The sequence below is a fragment of the Crotalus tigris genome, unplaced genomic scaffold (genome assembly GCF_016545835.1).
Source record: "Crotalus tigris isolate CLP2741 ecotype Arizona unplaced genomic scaffold, ASM1654583v1 scf7180000017774.6281472, whole genome shotgun sequence".
NCBI lineage: Eukaryota > Metazoa > Chordata > Lepidosauria > Squamata > Viperidae > Crotalus > Crotalus tigris.
Genome location: NW_024096625.1, coordinates 928,626 through 942,319, shown reverse-complemented (window position 1 = coordinate 942,319; position 13,694 = coordinate 928,626). Strand labels below are relative to the sequence as shown.

General features: G+C 37.0%; 1 protein-coding gene across 11 annotated transcripts in view; it reads right to left on the bottom strand.

The window, feature by feature from the left end:
* The window catches only part of UBE2F (ubiquitin conjugating enzyme E2 F (putative)), a 100,964-nt gene that overhangs the window by 70,921 nt on the left and 16,349 nt on the right, over positions 1-13,694 (bottom strand). For all 11 annotated transcript variants that reach the window (XM_039341929.1, XM_039341934.1, XM_039341932.1 and 8 more), the window contains exon 5: positions 3,572-3,639. In XM_039341929.1, coding sequence (XP_039197863.1) covers positions 3,572-3,639 — 68 coding nt within the window. The remainder of the gene's footprint in view (positions 1-3,571; positions 3,640-13,694) is intronic.

Sequence of the window (13,694 nt, the reverse complement as noted above, 5' to 3'; positions counted from 1 at the left end):
CGTCTGTCCAGTGGGCGAGATCAGTCAAGACTGGGATCTTATGGTCCAGGACAGGCGTGGCAACTTTGGCTGACTGATCTGATTGGGTAGGAATACAGTCTCAACCAATTGGTGGATTCTCCATCTCCAGTGCTGGAGAATATCAGGGCTACCCCTTTCAAAAATATCTCTCAAAGTGAAGCACCAAAATAAGACTTTTTGTCTTTCTAGGACAAAATACTACTGAAAGCAGTCCCTAATATGAATTCCTAGAAGCTTCCAGACCATTTCCTGAAGGAATTCCAAAATTTCACTGATTTTCTTAAAGGAGGGCATTTGCCCATGCACCAAATCATGTGTGAAAGGTTTTCCAAATGACCTTATGAAAGAAGTATTCTAGATAAATGTAATGTCTTAAGAATTTGATCTTTAATCACAACTGTTCAGTTTTCAAGCTATCAATTGGAAGAGATCAAACTGACAACCCTTAAAGGAGGTTCTTTATATTGGAAACCCCACTTTAGTGAAACACAAATGGTTCTATTAGAATTACCCTCCTCGTTATGTTTCTGAATAAGAGAATAAGAAGAATAGAAACAATGATGCAAATCTTTTTGGCCACTAAGACAATTGACCATCTAGATTTAGAAACCTTGTCAGGAAGCACTGAGCATTTTTCTTCTTTCTCTTCCTCCTTCTCCTATCTTAGCAGCTGCCGCAGGAAGCTACGTTCATCAGCAACTGCCATGGAAGTAAAAGTAGCAGGCACCCCTGCACTGTGCCACTGCTGCCATTCTTCAGTCCTTCTTTTTTTCCTTTCCTTTTCTTCTCTTCCTCTTTCTCCTTTTCCTACATTAGCAGCCACCTCAGGAGGAAAAGTTAGTTAAACAGTTGAAAGTTGGTTAGCAGCTGCCATAGGAATAAAAGTAACAGGCAACTCCATGCTGCTGCCATAGCTGCTACTATTCTTCAATTCTCCTTTTTCTTCTTTTTCCTCCTCCTGCTTCCCTAGCAGCTGCATTGGGAAGAAAAGTTCATTAGCAGCTGCCATGGGAGGAAAAGTAGCAGATGCCCTGCACCATGCCGCTGCCAACGCCAATCTTCAAGCCAAGCCTGGCTGAAGAGCTAATATTCTAAAGATGGTCTCTGGAAGGACTGCACCAGGCTGATTCCTGTTAACTATGTGTTTAGTATTAGCTATCAATCCAATTCTGTCCAAAATGAATTTAACATTTGAATTTCTTAAGGCAAGAACAACATTTGAAGCTAACAAGAATGTGAGGGCAGCTCAGGGACTTTTCTTACACTCTATTACTGGACAAGTTTAGAAATTATTAGCTTATCTGCTGTTTGCATCTGACTGGAGTTGCCTCTTTGACAATTGTGCAAAGGTATCCAGAATTGGGAGAGCAAGGACTTTGATAATCCCTTTTGAAAGATTGCTTTACTCCCAAATGAAGAAGATGCAGGATTTTGCTTGACAGCTGTGAATCAGCCAACAGAAATGTCTTGCTATCTGCCTGAGCTGGAAATGGAATTTCTTGTTATCAGAAGCATGTGTTTCCCTTCCTCCAAACTCTCAAAATATATTGTAAGTTTCTGAACCATTAAGAATCAAGTGGAGCTCTATTTTAAATTTCTTTCTGGAAATCTTACAGGCTTTACCTCTCTCTGACCTTAATCTTCTCTTTTTTTTTCTGAGAAGACTACATTCCTGAAAATAGAAAAGACAAAACTCTGAGAAACACTTAGAGAAACGTGACTCAAAAAATAATTCCTGCTTGAAATGAGTCTTCTTCATTGGAAATCATAATTTAGGAATATAGAAGCTACTTTTGGCTTGGCAACTTGTTCTTTTGCTGTCCAGAAGTGATGGGTATATCTCCTCTGTATTCCTGTCTGTTACCTATGTTTGCATCCTGAGGCATATACTTCCCAGTCTACCTAGGGAGAAATTAAAACACAGCTTTTTGATTCACATTTGTCTTCTGACCTGGTTAAGCTTTTGTATAGACAGTCGGGGACAGCATTTCCTTTGTTTACTGCTGCAGCATCAATCAGATTACCTGTGGATGGAAGCCAGGACAGAAAAACCAGCCAACAGGCTCCCCTGCGTGATCTGTGGGACGCTTCAGCAGTTGTTACTAATCTGATCAGTTGGAGATCAAAAGAAAGTCTTGCAATATTTGAAGTCTATAGTTGCATTCTGCTCAAAGACATAATAGCCTATTAAGTTAGCGGGTATTTGTGAAAAATTGTGAAAGAATGAAGCCAACAAAAAAAGAGTAGAGAGGTACAAAAAAGAATATTATTATTATTTTAAAAAGATAAATTGGTCAAAGTTTAGGCATTCAGGAGCTCCACTGAGACCCAACTACTCTGCTCATTAAGCTAATCTGGGAGCAATATGGTGAAATAATTCAAGATTGGGCTGTGTCTACTTGTTGCGGGATAAGATCATATTCCAAGGTGGAAAATGTGTTTCAAGAATTATGGATAAAAGGACTGGTTTTTTTTCTAAAGTGCCTAGAACATATATGGCTTCAAATGAGTCACTCTTACAATTTTTCAGTGGGTTTTATTTCTCATTGTTGGCTTGAGCTATGAATAATCCTAATTAATGTCTCACTACATGAATGTTCTTGTTTTTTAGCCATGCTTATTGTGATATTTCAACAGAGGTTTGCAATTTCAAGTACATTTACCCATTTAGTCTCTGCATGTTTCACATACTCATTTAAAGAATCTGCATTAAACAAATGACAACATATAAAAGCAAAATTAAAATATGCAACAAACTCACTGAAACAGCACTATCTTTTTTCCCTGAAATTACAACTTAGTATAAGGATCCAACTCTCTCAAAATCCATCTTAGCTGTTATAATCACATTCCATTTTAAGCTGTTTTTACATATTTTCTTTCTGTTCTCTGAATTTCTAATTAAGAACTGGTAAAAAAAATTGAAATGCTATTTTTCTATTTAAAAAATAATGATGCTAGATAAATAATATTAATAGTGTAGTGGGAATTCTATTTCCATACAATGCAGTATTATAAGATATATAAAATGTATATATATTATGAATATTTAGTAATAGAATTGTCTTTAAAGAATACATGCACATTTTATCCCAAACAGTTTTATCTTGATAATTAGAAAATTATATTTAAATCTTACAAGATTTGATTTAAAAATGCACTCTATGAACTGAAGTTTGTCTAAGAACATGATTTTTCTTTTATAAATTTTATTTCTTATTGTTGAAAGCAACTAAACAAACTGAGGACATTTAAAAAGATTGGAACATACATCAGAAAAACTTGTATTATGGTGGCATTAAGTACCTTTGTCATTCATATGAATTCTCTGAGACACATAGAAACATTATAGGGCTGGAAAGGATCTTGGAGGTCTCCTAGTTCAATTCCTTGCCCAAGGCAGGAGACCTAATACCATCCCAGACAAATGGCTGTCCAATCTTTTCTTGAAAATCTCCAGTGATGGAGCATGTATTCGAGAAAAACTAATGAAGTACTACCTTTTTTAAATCAGTAATCTTGCAGAAATTAAACAATCTTAGTTACTTACAACCATATTATAGGCATCAGGAACCTCTATTTCAAACTGAAATGTTCCATTTCGATAATAACCTTCATCTGTTAAGAAAAACAAACTATATGAGATTCTATAGAAATTTTAATTTGCATTTTATAAACAGAAATAATTCTAATTTTGATAACTAGCCTGGGTTAAGCTTAGCCAACAAAAATTGAAAACACCTGCTTTGTTTTATCAAAGTAGAATATTATAATGGACCATGGGGGTTAGGCAAGTTCACAGAATTAATATGTGTGTGTGTGTGTGTGTGTGTGTGTGTGTGTACACACACACACACACACACACACACACATAGAGAGAGAGAGGTATACTATTGTTATACGTATGGAAGAAATACAGGAAACAATACAATAACATTAAAATTGGAAGTGTTTGGCTAAAATAACTGCAGTGATTATATACAATTTAATATGATAATGCAACTAGGATAGCTTATGTGAGTTTAGAAAATGTTTACAGTGGGATACATATTAAAAAGTAATTATTTTGGTGTCATAAAAGGTACAAAATAAAGTCAGTGAATAGAAGATTGGCTATAGTACATTTAAGTTTAGAGAAAATTACATAAAAGGGAAATTAATAAAGAGGTTGTACATACTTTGAACAGCTGAACTTTGAGGGAGAAAATGTTTAATAAAATAAAGATGTTCAATTAAGAACAACAAAACTTCATTTCTGCCTTTTTTAATTTATTATCAGCGTATCTGGATAATTTACAAGCTTAAAAGTTGACTCAGATTCAAAACATAATAGATTTTGTTATGTGTAAACTTACATAAGTATTACTACAAGATCATGGCCCTATAGTATTGGATACCATAAATCCACAGAGGATAATGGAAAATCTAGTTGTGTGTCAGGCCTGTCCCAGCTTGGGCATTTAGGAAAGAAAAACCCTTGACCATCTTTAGAGATAAGATATGCTTTCACTAAAGCCAAATGGTTACAGCGTAAGCAAAGTCAGATCAGAATATTCCTGCGTAAACCCTGTGATTTTCCCTCTCCCAGATCGTCTTCCCTTGGTTATCTGATCAGCATCCAACAGTATTCAAATTAAATGTTTTGGTAACAGTCCCAATAGTTGGCGCCTCTTCAGTGGATGTATCAAGGTTCTAATAGACAAGACCAAATAAATCAGAACTCCCAGGCTCGAGATTTCCTCAAAGAACATGTTTATTGGTTACGTAGTATCGGCATGGTCAAAAGTGAAACCAAGTCTGAAGTTCCCTTCAAACAGAAACAATATTACCAAGTTAAACATCCCACCCCAATGCTATGCAATTAGCTACATTTCCCAATAAAACAATTTGGTGGGCTTTCTAATTAAATGCTCATGCTTCCTCCATCTAACTGACAGAAATGACCTTGGTTCCCACGGGACAGTAAAATGTTTAGACTAGTAAAAATCCTATACACTCTCTCCCTTTCTTGTGGCAACCTAGAATGAGCAAAATGGCTGCAGCCAGGTTCGTTGTTGAGTTGACAGGGTGTTTGCATTCCATTCTCATGCTTATGTCCTTCATAATTCCCTCATCTCTTGTTTCTAATTGGCACCTCTGGTTCTTCTCAGTGTTTCCTCCTCATTCTCCCCTCCCCTTTTTATGGCAGTATGCCATCAATGCGAAGCAAAGCTAAATCAGAATGATGGCAGATCTGATTTTCTGCCCCTTGAAAAAACGGTTTAGTCCTGAAACAGAAAAAATAAAGAAAAATGATTAGAGTGTTCTGTGGGTTTCAATGGGGTTTGTCAGAGCAATTTTTATGGAATTTGCGAAGGAGTGCAGGCTTTGATATGTTGGGCATCGACCCATTTGGTCTCGGATGGGGGAAAGTCTTTCCATGCTATTAAGTACTGCACTTTTTCTTTATTTTTGCAGGAGTCTAAGTTTTCTTTAACTTTGAAGTATTGTTCTCCTTCAATAAGCACAGGGACTGGGGGTGGTCCTTTTGCAGGACCCAGGGGGGAGGTGATTGAGGATTTCAATAAGTTGCAGTACAAAACTGCATAGATGCGCCTGACAGTTTTTCGTCATTCTAATTGCGCTGTCAGTGAATTGATAATTTTAATTATGGGAAAAGGTCCAATATATTTTGGTCCAGGTTTCGAGGGTTGTCTAGATTGTAGATATTTGGAAGACAGGTAGACTTCTTCATCAATGTTAAAGTATTTTGGCTTAATCCAATTTTTACTGGCCTATTTCTTTCTAATGCTTCTGCCAGTGCTTTGCAAACCATCAGCCAGGTGCTGAGTACTGTGTCAATCCATTCTGTCAGGGATGGATTTTCAGGGTTGATATGAGGCAGCTCAAGCATGGCCACCAAGTCTTGAAGGTGTGAAGCCAATGCTGCTGTGCATTGAGTTGTTATATGTTACCTCCATGAAGGGGAGGAGGTTGGCCCAATTGTTCGGTTGGTAATTAATATAATAGCGAAGGTACTGTTTGTTCTAGGATGCCATTTGCACATTCACAACCTCCATTTATTTCCAGATGATGTGAGGAGCTTAGTCCCTGAGTGGTACTCAGTAGCTTTAAGACTTCTTGCCAAAATTGGGAAGTGAACTCCACTCTGAGATGATTCACTATGGTGTGCCACAAAGTCTATATATATGTTGTGCAAATTGCTTGGCTAGCATATATGCTGGAGGAATTTTGGGCTGTGGTATAAATTGTACTAGTTTAGAAAATAGATTGGTGATGATCCAGATCATCGTATTCATGGAGTTTTCTGGTAGTTTCACTATAAATTCGACAGAGATTTCTTTCTAGGGCACTTAGGATTGTGCCACTGGTTGCAGGAAGCCAAGAGTTTTTCTTGGTCATCCTTTGGTTGAGGAGCATAGGGGGCAGCTAGTGATGTAACTCTCAATAGCTTTTTCAAGGAATGTCCCCAGAATCGTTCCTTTACCAAATGCAGGGTTTTCATGAACCCAAAGTGACCGGCCATTTTAAAACCAGAACTAAAATTGGTTTTCTGGACCATACAATTTAATCCCAATGCAAGGGAGCCCATTCTACATGGTACAATCGGTTTGGTGGTTTTTAAACCTATCATCTTTGTCTAAAAACTCTTTAAATGTGGCTAGTAGGTCATTGGCTATCTGGGGGGTTAGCTTTTTTCTGGGCTCTGGTAATAGCAGGGGCGGTCAGAGGACTAGAATAGAATAGAATAGAATAGAATAGAATAGAATAGAATAGAATAGAATAGAATGCTGGAAGGGACCTTGGAGGTCTTCTAATCCAGCCTCCTGCTTGAGCAGGAGAACCTATCTCAGACAAGTGACTATCCAGTCTCTTCTTAAAAACCTCCAGTGATGGAGTGCACATGATTTCTGAAGGCAAGCTGTTCCACTGGTCAATTGTCCTCACTGTTAGGAAGTTTCTCCTTAATTCCAAATTGCTTTTCTCTTTGATCAGTTTCCAGCCATTGTTTCTTGTCTTGCCCTCTAGTACTTTGGAGAATAATTTGACCCCCTCTTCTTTGTGGCAGCCTCTCAAATACTGAAATACTGCTATCATGTCTCCCCTATTTCTTCTTTTCTATAGACTAGCAAAACCCAACTCTTGCACCCGTTCTTCATATGTTTTAGTCTCCAGGCTTTTGATCATATTAGTTGCTCTTCTTTGAACTTTTCCCAAGGTCTCAACATCTTTTTTGTAGTTTGGTGACCAAAATTGGTTGTAGTACTCCAGGTGTAGTCTCACTAGGGTTTTATAAAGCAGTACTAATACTTCGTGTGATCTTGATTCTATGCCTCTGTTTATACAACCCAGGATTGTATTAGCTTTTTAAGCTGCTGCTGCACATTGCATTGTGTGCTGCTGATGCACACATTATCATCCACTAGGACTCCAAGGTCCCTCTCACAGTTATTGTTTTTGAGCCAGGTCTCACTTAATCTGTACTTATATCTCTGATTTTTCCTGCCTAAATGTAAAACTTTGGTTTTCTGCACATTAAAACTCATTTTGTCAGATCGGGTGCATTGTTCAAGTTTGTCAAGATCTTTTTGAATCCTGAGCTTGTCTTCTGGGGTGTTGGCTATTTCTGCCAGCTTAGTGTCATCTGCAAATTTAATGAGGTCCCCTTCTATTCCCTCATCTAAGTCATTGATGAAGATATTGAAGAGTACTGTGCCTAAGATGGAGCCTTGTGGTACCCCACTGCTTACTCCACCACAAATCCATCTAGTGGTGATGTTGTCTATTTCACTTTTTCCTAGCTTACCAAGCAGTAGATTGTGGCCTACTTTGTCGAATGCCATACTGAAATCTAAGTATACTATGTCCACAGTGTTTCGCTACTTTACTAATTTAGTCACTTTATCAAAGAATTAAATAAGATTGGTTTGGCATGATGTGTTTTTAACAAACCCATGCTGGCTACCAGTTATTACCGGAAAGTAGGGGTAATACAGTAATATGATCTTTTTTCAAAGCAAGCTCATTTAATAGCTTGCTCAGGGCTTTCCTCTGCAAAAAAATTAGCCAAGATGTTTCCGAAACACATATACTGCTTCCACGGTGCTCCAAAGAGAATTATATCAGACAGGAGAGTTCAATTTACGGTGAGGTTTTGGAGAGACTTTCTCAAGCTAATTGGGTCCACACAAGGACTTTTCTCAGCTTTTCATCCGAGCACACATGGATCAGCTGAGCAAGCTAACACAATAGTAGAACAATACATCAGATATGACTTCTGGTTTTTGCACCATAGTGCACGGCCACGGGATTGCGGAGCTTCGCACCCCATGGCTGATTTCGCCCTGCCAGGGGACCCTAAATGTGTCTGAAGTTGCCACAGAGAGGCAACAAAGAAAGAGGGGTGTCCCAATGATCACGGAACGACAGTGGTCATTCCGTTCAATCTGGGGGAAGCCCTCTAACCCGACAGGAGAAAGGCTAGCTGCACATCAGTGTCTAGCCCAAGCTACTTGCAGCCGAAGTCCAAGAGCACAAACCAGAACAATGGTGAATAGCATGCTTGGACCTGGTGAGAGTATCAATCTTCTCTTCTCTCCTCTGTAACTAAGTCCTTGGGAAAGATCCCCAAAGTAAGAAAATCTTTGGAAGTGAAGGGAGGGGACTACACCCCCACTCCCTCATAGAAGAAAGCGGCAAATTAACCTTTAAGGGGGAAAGAAATATATTGAAATCAAAGTTAAAATACTACAGTCTGGATAAATCTAGAAATTAAAAAATAATTGCTAAGATTATACCATAAAGGGTTTTGTTGAAACTATAAAAATAATAATATTTTTTGTCTGAAAAAGCTGGAAAATAAACAACTACTGACACCTAGTGGAGAACTAGAGCAAAGAACATTAACAACTCTGACTCAGAAATTGGCAAGACACCCAGAAACAAAGAATAATCTGTTCCCTTGAACTTTAATAACCCTCAGAAGATAACTGGGTGGGAACAAAGAAAGAATATATATTGGCCAGCCGTAAGATTAAAAAGTGTCTGAAGGAAAAGAAATACTCTGACTGTTGTCTAAACTCAAGAATTATTTACAGAAAAAGAAAAACTTTGACTCGATTAATCTTTTAGGGGGGAATTTACAGGAAGGACTCAAGGTGACTAAATATACTGAACTGCAATTTTGACTGGTTGACAACTGAATAAAAGAACTGTTATAAAATACTGATTTTACTGATGCCTTGACAATTGGAAATATAGTGGATTATAAAAACTATATATAAAGATAAGAACTATACAAAATTGGGCTATTTGGATTTTGAGTTTGGCTGGTTTGACAAGGCTAATTATAGAGACTATGGCACTGATGAAGGACTACTTGAAAGGGGGAGACAACATGAATATTACATACTTATAAAAAAATGACAGAAAACCACATTTCATACTTACTCCTGGACCTAGCCTGGAATATCAAAGACCTCCAGAAACAACATTTCAAGACAAGGCAAATACCTTCCAGGAGGAAATGTATATAATGCTATGACAGATTCAAATGACAATAGCTTTAAATCACAAGGAGATCAAAAACAACTTTGACAACATAAATGAGCACATCTCTAAACCCACAATAAAAAAACACTCAGAAAATGATGGTAAACAATGAACAAACAAATCAGATAACAGAACATAAACTAGAAGAAAATGACTTAATCAGCAAAGCTATAAATAAAGAGAATTATAATTCAACACAAACAGGAAAAAACCTACAAGACTTGGACATAACAATAAAAATGGAAAATATACTTTATTCATCAGAACGTCAAAATAAACCAGAGGAAAGAAAAAATACTTAACAAAATGGACTATAGAACTGCCAGGAGAACCATTAGAATTCGGGAGACAAAAAGCATATATTTTACGCATTGTCTTCTCCATTCCCAACAATACTTACAAAAATACAAAAACTTCCTGGCAAGTGGAATATATCATTTTGGAAAGCTACTTGGCAAAAGAAGAAGGCCAGAGATTGATTCAAGAGATTTGACTCGCCCTACCAGATGGAGTATTACATGGGCAAACACTTGTTTGAATATGGTTAAAGAACAGATAACTTTGGGTATAAAGGGGCCTTACAATAAGAGGATAAGAGATATAAGTAATATAGTATTTTTATAATATATAAAATGTAAAAATATTGGGATGATGTACGTCAGAGGCCCCCGACCTTTTGGGCACCAGGGACCAGTTTTTCTGTGGACCGGAGGGGGCGTGGTTTTGTGTGCTGCCTGCATCCCATGGATAGGGCTTTGCTTATTTGTCCTGCCAGCATACCAGTTGCTGGCATGCCACAGCCCGATGCTGGTCCATGGACGGGGGGTTGGGGACCCCTGATGTATGTGAATGAAAAGTTTGAAATTTAAAGGTAAATTAAGTTGAAGAGAATTAAGACTAAGGGATGACTGAAATACTGAGGGGAAATTAAGCTTAAATAAGAACTTCGAAAATAGGATATATAGTGATTTAACAAATTAACTTTTATAAGTGAAATATAAACTAATCAGAAAAGATGTTATAGGTAGATGTCATGATAGATAAGCAGTGTAGTATTTTTATAACACATGAAATATGAAAACATGGGATGGTGTATCTAAATGGAAAATCTGGATATTTAGATGATAAATATTGAGGAAATTATGATTGATAAGAATTGTTTGAATATTAAGGGGAAATTAAGCTTAAATAAGAATTATGAAAATAGGATATATAGTGAACTAATGATAATGTTTATAAAAACAACCACAAGTTGATAAGAAAAAATGTCATACATCGAAATTATTATTTGTACAAATATGAAAAAAATATTTATATTTAACCATTTATGCATTGAAAATATTAAGAATTATATTTGTTTAAAGTTGAAGAAGGAGAATACTATTGGGAGAAGGGAAGATCAAAGAAATATACTATTAATTAATATACTAATTATGGAAGTACAAAAATTAATTATTATTGACTGTTAATTAACTACTGTTTTTTTCAAAATATATGAACTAAGACAACATGCTGTACAATAGGCGCTAAGGATTGTTATTGTAAAAAATCAATAAAAACTTTTTTAAAAAAATACACCAGATCCTACATTGACTACCAACAAACTGACTGGGCTGACCTCCTGCCTTTTGCTGAAGAGGCTTACAATAATACTATGCACAGCAATACTGGGCTTACTCCATTTAAAATAGCCACTGGCAAAGAGTTTGTTCCTATGCCTGAATACCCCCAAGAACCACCTGCCTCACAAACTTTAGATTAGTGGGTAACATCATGGCAGACTGTTTGGACTAATGTAAAAAAAGCTCTAACACAAGCCGCAAAAACATACAAGGAACAAGCTGATAAAAAGCGATCCCCTCAGAGGCTGTTCCAGATGAGGGAGAAAGTCTATCTTTCAACTAAATATTTAAGACTCAAATTACCTAGCAAGAAATTGGGACCGAAATTTCTTGGTCCTTTTCCTATAATTAGAATTATAAATTATGTGACAGTGGAGTTCCTCACTTGTTGGGTAAAATCCACCCTGTTTTCCATTGTAGTTTGCTAAAATCTATCAGAGTCGTCCTTAAGACCAATACCTAAGAAAGCCCCTGGTCCCCTTTTGGTTGAGGGGGGGACTTATTATGAAATTAAACAAATCCTTGACTATAGATTATACAAGGGGAGATTACAGTACTTAGTACAGTGGAAGGCAACTTGGGTGAAAAGTACAAACATCAAGGCAGATCAGTTGATAAAATTTTTTTACGATAAGCATCCTGAGAAACCTCAGGGAGATTTCTAACTTCTCCGTTTATTTCTTTACAGGATCTGTTTCCTCTTTGGGGGGTCCGACTGTCAACTCTGCAATGAACCTGAATGAAGCCATTTGGATCATTTTCAGTTGTCACCAGAATGGGAAGGGGGGTGGAATTTTTCTGCTAGCTTAAACAATTCTCTGTCCCGTGGGAACCAAGGTCATTTTTGTTTGTTAGACTGGGAAGCTGAGCTTTCTATTAAAAAGCCCGCCAAACTGTTCTATTGGGAAATTTAATTGATTGCATAGTAATGGGTGGGAGGTTTAACTTTGTATACTTGGAGGGAACGTTAGTCTTGGTTTTACTTTTGACAGTGTCGATACTTTGTAGCCAATAAACATGTTCTTAAAGGAAACCTCAAGCCTCAGAGTTCTGTTTTAGCTGGTCTCATCTATTGGAACTATGACAACAGTTTCTTCTCAGAAGCTCTCTAATGCTCTAATCTAGTACATCTTATTCTAATTTTTGATATTTGAGGTAGTAATCAATGTGGAAATGTACTTGCTTTTTCCACATGAAAAATTGCATTTATGTTTATTTCAAGTACATAATAGATAGTAAAATGTAAAAGGTATGATATTTATTTTCTTTATAAAACTGAATGAATAAAAGATCAAAGGCCTTTATGTTGAAATATTTTGAAAATATCAAATTTTTCAATGGGGTGTACTGTAAATATATTCTACCTCATAAATATATTTTCTATTTCAGTGTTATACTTTTATCTTAGAACTTGTCTCCAGTGTCACCACTGTTATCTTTATAAATGTAGAATTATATCATCATTGGAACAGATTCTTTTTCCCTGTTCCAGCCCATCCAGCTTACCCATCAAATCTGCTCAGAGGAGAAACTAATCTCTAAAGGAGATTTGATACATGGCAGGAAAGAGAGTATGAAGGAAGTTCTATGGTATAAGTTGAGTTTGCCACACACAATGAAGTCCTAAAATTGCCCAAACAATTTAGCAGGTGAGTATTTAAATATATTCTGTGTTTAACTTAACTGTGTGTGTGTGTGTATACAACTGCCTAATATGCAAGCAGCCCAGATTCGAATCTCAGAAGGGTATGGCTAGCTGACCAGAGCTAAATAGCTCAAAATAACTATACTAATCTCCCTTTAATTCTTTGTCAGCAAAATCCAAATTGAACACAAAATAGTTTGTAGCAGTAGTGTCTGCCTGTATGATAAAAAACGCTCCCAGGTTGGGGCTAAAAGCAATAAGTAGATTGCTTTGTAAACCGGGTGTTCTGACAGACCGGCTTCACCAGAAAACACTTTATATATATATATATATATATTTAAAATCAATAAAATTAGTGAACTCCGGGATATAAAACAGCCTTTTTATTACTGAGCTTTCGTCAACTTGCTGTTGACATCATCAGAGTAAGGGCTGAAGATTGGAAGAGTTTACATACACACTTGTGTGACTGTTTTAACGGTCAGGTCATAGAACATATGGTCGGCATGCCCGCCACCTGCTCACCCGCAGCACAAGATTGACGCGCCAAACAGCTGTGAGGAGAGATTTTTCAAACTTCAGACCGAGACCAGCTTTTACATCAAAGCCGGAACCAGTGAAACTAATGCGGGTGAGCGGGTGGTGGGCGTGCTGACTATACGTTCTATGACCTGTTAAAACAGTCACACAAGCGTGTATGTAAGCTCTTCCAATCTTCAGCCCTTACTGATGATGTCAACAGCAAGTTGATGAAAGCTCAGTAATAAAAAGACTATTTTATACCCCGGAGTTCACTAATTTTATTGATTTTAAAAATGTTTACACCTGGGATTCAAGTATTTAGAACAAATACA